Raw genomic sequence first — 8,564 nt, forward strand, 5'->3', positions numbered from 1 at the left:
CTGTACATTGAGGCAAAAAATTGCTTGTCCTTTCATTTGTGTTTAATATTTATTAATGTTGTGCAATCAATATTTCTTATTGTTGTATTAAAAACCTAAATATTCACTTTTGGGCTGTTGGGTCTTCTGCGCGGATTTAATTCATCATATATTCTATATAGGATTGTTCCTTTCACCACAATGTGGTAGTGGTATTAATCTGCAGCATTATATCCAAGCTGGTCCCTAAGCGCCACTGAATAAACCTATACATTTATTTATCTCTCAATACCCCCCTGCTACTCCCCATCGCCCCATGTGGCCCCGTTATTTCCTACCAAACCCATGTCTTACACTAACTCTGGCAGTAGCAGAGAGCTAGAGCTTTGGTAATGTGGTGCAGAGAGCAGCTCACAGGGAAGCACCAATAGGGATCAGCCGGATTATTCATTAATAACACCACTGAGGAATACCCCTCTGTTACTGCTGTAGGGGAGCGCTGCACAAATCGCACAGAGCATTGCTGCTCACGACATTAGTAGCTGAACACGTCAGCCATCGTGTTAACAATGGGAATAGGTTTTAAGTAGGTAAAGGACCAACATCTCTTAGGGCAGAGAATATAGTAGACGAATAAATAACACAATCCACAACCAGAGCTTTGGTATAAAAATATATATCTCTTATTTACAATATTTACACTATATACAAAGTATATCAATATATATATATATTATTTACAGAATTTACAATATTTACACTATATACAAAATATAAAAATATATATTATTTACAGAATTTGCAATATTTACACTATATACAAAATATAAAAATATATATATTATTTACAGAATTTACACTATATACAAAATAAAAAATATATATCTATTAGAATATTTACACTATATACAAGATTTATAAAAACATATGTCTATTTACAGAATTTGCAATATTTACACTATATACAAAAGGCGTCGATGTTACAGGCTGGCGGAAGATAGTCGTCGATGTTACAGGCTGCGGAAGATAGGCGTTGATGTTACAGGCTGGCGAAAGATAGGCATCGATGTTACAAGCTGGTGGTAGTTGGTGTCAATGTTACAAGCTGGTGGTAGTTGGCGTCGATATTGCAGGCTGGTGGTAGTTGGCGTGGTTGTTACAGGCTGGTGGTAGTTGGCGTCGGTGTTACAGGCTGGTGGTAGTTGGCGTCGGTGTTACAGGCTGGTGGTAGTTGGCGTCGGTGTTACAGGCTGGTTGTAGTTGGTGTCGGTGTTACAGGCTGGTGGTAGTTGGTGTCGATGTTACAGGCTCGTGGTAGTTGGCGTCAGTGTTACAGGCTGGTGGTAGTTGGTGTCGGTGTTACAGGCTGGTTGTAGTTGGCGTCGGTGTTACAGGCTGGTGGTAGTTGGTGTCGATGTTACAGGCTGGTGGTAGTTGGCGTCGGTGTTACAGGCTGGTGGTAGTTGGCGTAGGTGTTACAGGCTGGTGGTAGTTGGCGTTGATATTACAGGCTGGTGGTAGTTGGCTTAGGTGTTACAGGCTTGTGGTAGTTGGCGTAGGTGTGCTGGCAGGTGGAAGTTTGCCATAGATGCAAATGGCAGTTGGATATATAAAAATGTAGCTCTCTTATTTATAATATCTAACAAATATCTAAGAATGTAAATAGATTATTAAAATATAAAAATAATTATAACTCTAAAAATAAGTGCTAAAACATTAGCTAAACCTAAAAATATCTAATAACAATAAAAAAGTAGCCCTATAAATAAAATAATAGAATTAATCTAAATTATGATGGTGGCTGGTGGTCACTATTCTTTTTTGATCTTTTTTTGGGGGGCGGCTTGCTGGTGTTATCATTTTTTTTTCTTGACTTTTTCTTCATTTTGAGCTTTTCTGCCCTGAAAAATGAAGAGAAGATCCTGATGTTCTACATGTGTAACGGACAAGAAATAAGATGTTGACATGATGTTATAGTGTGTGGCTGGCGCCATCACTGTAACTCACTGCTCGGCTGCTCTGCGCTCCTCCCAATTCCTCGACAGATCCATCAGTGCGACCGCGGCATCAATCTCTTCTCTGTTTAGATTAGACAATGAATACATTAGGGTTAGGTGTACAATTGGCTCAGGCATAGCCAATCATATTCAGTCATGAGTCTGATGTCAGCGAATGGGAGTGGCCTTATCTTTGAAGAAGCCCTTCCAGCAAAGTTTCTTTCCTCTATCCTAGCTTTTCAGGGGATTCTTTTGATTGTCTCTAATGCTATAAGAATTCCATGATGACCATAAGCATTATAATAGGTCTGTGTAAATAGATGTCTCCTGATGAGTCGTCTACTAGTAGGGCGGCGAACCGCGTAGAGACTAGAGACCTTTTAGGGGGAGAGGTTGCTTGGACATACACAACCTTTGAGGCTTAAGAGACGTTGGGTATTTGTATGTGTTTTCTTTATGTATGTATCAGTCATCTCCTGAATGACATATTGTGGCATCAGGACTTGTACTTTACTGCTGTAATTATAGTTATTTATTGGGGCTGTTTAATGTTTGGTGACTATACATGAAGTTTTATCCCTTTGTCAGTGAGTCTGTGTAACGGACAAGAAATAAGAAGTTATAGAGTGAGGCCGGTGCCATCACTGATTGTAACTCACTGGTTGGGGATTCTTTTTTCCGCTCCTTGCCTTGCCATCTCCAGTGATGCCTCAATCTCCTCTCTATTTAGAGTAGACAATAAATGCATTAAGAATTGTGAGTGACATATAAAGAGACAAGACCTCGTGTTTCCCCTGATACATGCACATAAAAGTAAGTGACCCCTCTGACACAGCAGGTACAGCTCTATACAAATGGCGACTTACGTTGTGTAAAGTCTGCAGTCGACTTCAGTGTTGGGATCTCCGATCTCGGGGAGAATGGCGGCTTGTTCCAGGAAGAATTTTAGTGTTCTTCTCTTTTTATACGTCGGTTTTGCACGGCGAGCAGCTATTAGAGGAGAAAATGGGGAATATTAGGAGAATTATAAGCCGATTTTGTGGTTTACATATTACTTTGGACTTTTTTTCAGAAGGTTTTCTCCCCTTATCATTAATTTATATCTTTTTTACTAATAATATTGGTAATATTAGCAAACATCTGTTATTCCAGCCCTTGTCAGGCTGCCCTTATTCCTATAATGAAGGGAACCTGTCACTCATTCATGCAGTACGTGGGCAGAATGAATTCAGAGCCCGGCTGTACGATTGCAGCCAGGTATGTTTTTCTCTAAGAATGCTTTGGCGTTTCAGAGTAAACACAGCTTAAAGACCCATCAGTCTCCCTGCCACCGTCCGGTGACCATCCCGGTCTCTCTCCAGGTTATTGACAGATTGCTTCTTATTTTCACACTTGAGAGACCTGTCAATTAAATAGATTGGTGCAAAGAAAAACCTCCGGAGCATTTCAGAAAAAACATACCTGGCTGCAGTTGTGCAGTCAATGTCTCATTCATGTTGCTTTTAGCCAGGGCAGCATTTACAGTGCCCTTGAAAAATATTCATGCCCCTTGTACTTCTGTACATTTCACTTTATACCACCCACAAGCTTAAAAAAATATAACCCAACCTAAGAACATCTCACGGAGCACTATTCACTCCATCACCAAAAAAAGGGAAGGAGTATGACTCACCTGTAGACCTACCAAGACACGGCCATCTTTCTAAAATGACATCCTAATCAAGGATAGCACTAAATAAACAGCCAAAAGGCCTGTGGTCACTCAAGGGAGGTGCAAAAATCCACAGCTCATCACAGGACAACGGTTATTCATATAGTCCACAAATCTTGCCTTTATGGAAGACTGGCAAGCTAAAAGCCATTTTTTATAGCAAACCATAAGAAGTCCCGATTGCAGATTGCAAATAGCCATGTAGGTGACATTGCTAGTGTGTGGAAGAAGGTGCTCTGGTCACATGAGACCAGAGTAGAACTATTTGGGCTAAATTAAAATCGTGTGCGGAGGAAAACTTATACTGCACATCACCCTGAAAACACCAAGTACACCGTCAAACATGGTGGTGTCCACATCATGCTGTGGGGATGCTTTTCTTCAGACTGGAAAGCTGGTCAAAGTTGATGGGAAGAATAATGGAGCTATGGCAATCCTGGAGGAAAAACTGTTAGAGACTTCCCTTAACATACTGCCAGAGCTACATTGGAATAGTTTAGATTAAAGCATATTCATGTGTGTGAATGGCCCAGTCACAGTCCAGACCGAAATCCCACTGAGAATCTGTGTCAAGTCTTGAAAACTTCTGTTCACATTAGCTCTCCATCCAATCTCACTGAGCTAGAATGACTTTGCAAAGAAGAGTGGACAAAAATGTCAGCCTCTAGATATGAAAGCTGGTAGCGTCATACCCAATGGTTTCCTGCTACTTTGTGTTGGTAAATCACAGAAAATCCAAATAAAAAACATTTAAGTTTGTGTGTGTGATGTGAAAAAACTGTGTAAAAGTTCACAGGGTATGAATACGTTATCAAGTCGCTGAATCTAAGGACCCAGTTCCTATTAAAGAAATTTTATTCTACAATTATTTACGTCTTCATTTATTACTTACGTGTTTTCCTAGCTACATATTCCTTATAGCTGGCCTCTTTTTTAGGTCTGGTAGATCTTCTTTCGGTCATTATTGCGGATAACAATCTCGATTTCACAGAAAGTGAATAGGAAATGTCGCGTTTTCACTGTGTCAGTAAATCTGTTACTGGCGGAATGTTCGGTTGCCATAGAGATAGAATGTTTGGATTGTGACGTCATACGGCAGTTTCTAATGCCATCGCTCACTGGTCAGAACTACTTACCGCAGGGGCGTATTCATCTCTTTTAAAGTGCACCTGTCTTCTAAATACTGTTTTTGGATGCAGTCACATATAATAAGATATCATGTATCATTTGAAGCAGAATTTATTGACTTTCACATGCTTTTTCATCAAACTTATAAATAATTAAACATATAGAAGATGCCACCCTCCACCTATAATGTAAAATATGGTATCTTCCACTACATGTTGACAGTTGATTGACCAGTCATTTCATTGTCATCGCAAAATGGAGCGCGATTATTTAAAGCCCTCCCCTGAAGTTACCTCCACCCCATAGACTCATCATAGAGAGAGACTTTTATTCTAATTTACTTTATTAAAAATTTATTGAAAAACGTGAAACATGACACCAATACAAAGTGGTTGGAGAGGCTCTTTATTATAGTCTGATGCAAATGTATCACCATAAGCTATGCCACAAAACAAGCTGTGTAACTTGGTATTTTTACATAGGACTGCAGAGTTATATTAACTCATTGGTTATCCTTATATCCTTATATAAAAAAAAGTCATTTGACTGTCATAGCAAAATGGAGTGCGATTAATTAAGGCCCTTCCACCCATAGACTCATCATAGGGATACACTTTTATTCTAATTCATTTTATTAAAAATGTTGTTAAAAACATGAAACATAACGCCAATAAAAAGTGGTCTGCGAGGGTCTTTATTAGATTCTGTTATAAATGTAAAAGATCAGCTTGTTTTGTTGCACAGCTTATGGTGATAAAATATCAGAATGTTATTTTAAATTTTTACATAGGACTGCAGATTTATATTAACACATTGGTTATCATTGTGCACAAAAGATACAGTTAACGGGGTTCCTATGAAAGAGTCAGTGGCGCTCAACCAGTACAGGTTCAGGTCCGCCTCCCCTTCATCATTGCCTCCTTATAGCGGCCGCAGTTTGACACTGATGCACCTAGACATGTGAGCTTGTTGAGAGAGGAGGAAAGGATCCTGTCTTCAATGCATCATAGAATAGATCAAGATCACTGCTGACATTGACCTCTTCTGTGATGCACTGAAGATGGAGGAGCATGTAACTGACTCTCTTCTCCTTTCTGCAGGCACTCGCAAACTTCTGGGTGCATCAGTGTAGCGAGTAGCGGCCGCTGTGTCTCTCCGCTTACTTCTGCATAGTCCATGTGCACATGCAGTGCTGCAGTGGTTGTTCAGACAGTGCTTCTTCTGGCCAAGTGAGTGATGTCCTCCATGATCTTTTTGTTGCTACGAAACTTTCCTTCCTCGCCATCACCGAAACCTGGCTCACCCCCTCTGACACAGCCTCTCCTGCTGCACTTTCGTATGGTGGCTTCCACCTTTCTCACACACCCCGCCCCAGCAGCAAGCATGGTGGAGGAGATGGTTTTCTCCTGTCAGATAACTGCTCCTTCACCCCAATCCCACTGCCACCCTCTATTACCCTCCCTTCCTTTGAGGTGCACTCTGTGCGCTTCTACTCCCCCTCCAACCTCCAACTGGCTGTCATTTACTGCCCCCCAGGGCCAGCTACCACCTTCTTTGAACTTTTACCACCTGGCTACTTCATTTCCTTTCTGCAGACATCCCCACTATCATCATGGGTGACTTCAACATCCCCATTGACACTTCCCTCTCAGCTGCCACTCACAAAGATGGTCGCAAACTGGACCTCAACTTCACCAGCCTCTGCTCCATATCTAACCTCTCTAACTCACCTCTTCCTCTTTCTGACCACAATCTACTTACATTCTCTTTCCTCTCCACTGCTTGTCTACAATGCTCACCCCACAAACTTGCACACCCTTGCAGAAATCTTAAACACCTTGATCTACACTCACTTTCTGAATCCCTCCTCCCTCTCACAGACATAAGTTCCCTACACAATTCAGATGATGTTGCCACTTTATATAACACCACAATAGCTGTAGCTTTGGAATCTCTTGACCCTCTCACATATACCAAAGCTTGCAAAATCTACAGACAGCCCTGGCACACCAGCCTGACCAAAGAGCTGAGTCAAGCTTCCAGGGCTGCTGAGCGGAGATGGAAAAAATCCCACTCCAACGAGCACTTCATCGCATTCAAACAGTCCCTCACTACTTTCAAGACCACAATCGCCACAGTGAAACTAACCTACTTCTTATTTCTCATATCCTCCCTGTCTCACAACCCCAAACAGTTATTCAACACCTTCAATTCTCTCCTCCATCCCCCAGCACCTCCTCCCTCCCCACTTATCTCAGCTGAAGACTTTGCCTCATTTTTCAAGCAGAAGATTGATAACATCAGAGACAGTTTTAGTCAACAACCCACAGAGCCCTTCCTCCCAATTGCCCAGCCCTCCACCTCCAAAACCAACTTCTCCACCATTACAGAAGATCGACTCTCCAATCTACTCTCAAGATCGCATCTCACCACATGTTCACTTGACCCGATCCCATCCCACTTCATCACCAAACATCGCCACAGTCTTAGTCCCAACCCTAACCCATCTCTTCAACCTATCACTAACAACTGGTGTTTTCCCCTCAAGCTTTAAACATGCCTCAATCACACCTATCCTCAAAAAGCCCTCTCTTGACCCATCCTCTGTATCTAGCTATCGCCCTATATCACTTCTCCCCTATGCCTCAAAACTATTGGAACAACACATCCATCTTGAACTGTCCTCCCATCTCTCTTCCTGCTCCCTCTTCGACCACTTACAATCTGGCTTCCGGTCACACCACTCCACTGAAACTGCCCCAAGGTCACCAATGACCTATTAACCGCCAAGAGCAAGTGATACTACTCTGTCCTCCTCCTCCTGGACCTGTCCTCTGCCTTTGACACAGTGGACCATTCCCTATAACTACAGACCCTCTCATCCCTTGGCATCACAGACTTGGCCCTATCCTGGATCTCGTCATACCTAACAGACTGGACATTCAGTGTTTCCCACTCACACACCACCTCCTCACCTCGCCCCATATCTGTCTGAGTCCCACAAGGTTCAGTTCTAGGGCCCCTGCTCTTCTCCATTTACACCTTTGGCCTGGGACAGCTCATAGAATCTCACGGTTTTCAGTATCATCTCTATGCTGACAACACGCAGATCTACATCTCTGGACCAGATATCACCACACTACTAACCAGAATCCCTCAATGTATGTCTGCTATTTCATCCTTCTTCTCCGCTAGATTTCTAAAACTTAACATGCACAAAACAGAATTCATCGTCTTTCCCCCATCTCACGCGACCCCCCAACAAACCTATCCATTACAGTAAACGGCTGCCCACTCTCCCCAGTCCCGCAAGATCGCTGTCTCGGGGTAATCCTTGACACTGATCTCTCCTTCAAACCACATATCCAAGTCCTTTCCACTTCCTGCCACCTTCAACTCAAAAATATTTCCCGTATCCGTACATTCCTAAACCAAGAATCTGCAAAAACCTTAGTCCATGCCCTCATCATCTCCTGCCTCCACTACTGTAACCTCCTGCCCTGTGGCCTCCCCTCTAACACTCTCGCACCCCTCCAATCTATTCTAAACTCTGCTGCCTGACTAATCCACCTGTTCCCCCGCTATTCCCGGCCTCTCCCCTCTGTCAATCCCTTCACTGGCTCCCCATTACCCACAGACTCCAGTACAAAACCCTAACCATGGTATACAAAGCCATCCCCAACCTGTCTCCTCCATACATCTGTGACCATGTCTCCCGATACTTTCCTGCACGCAACCTCTGATCCTCA

At 42.6% G+C, this 8,564-nt stretch overlaps 1 protein-coding gene across 1 annotated transcript; it reads right to left on the reverse strand.

The window, feature by feature from the left end:
- Nucleotides 1-752: 752 nt before the first annotated feature.
- LOC143794028 (uncharacterized) lies at nt 753-4,715 on the reverse strand. Its single transcript, XM_077280937.1, has 5 exons — nt 4,580-4,715; nt 2,843-2,966; nt 2,636-2,698; nt 1,987-2,058; nt 753-1,880 (listed from the first exon to the last, which is right to left on the reverse strand). The coding sequence occupies exons 1-5, from the start codon at nt 4,647-4,649 to the stop codon at nt 1,769-1,771; spliced, it is 441 nt and encodes a 146-aa protein (XP_077137052.1). The 5' UTR covers nt 4,650-4,715; the 3' UTR covers nt 753-1,768.
- Nucleotides 4,716-8,564: the final 3,849 nt, after the last annotated feature.

Source organism: Ranitomeya variabilis, chromosome 1 (assembly GCF_051348905.1).
Source record: "Ranitomeya variabilis isolate aRanVar5 chromosome 1, aRanVar5.hap1, whole genome shotgun sequence".
Classification (NCBI taxonomy): Eukaryota; Metazoa; Chordata; class Amphibia; order Anura; family Dendrobatidae; genus Ranitomeya; species Ranitomeya variabilis.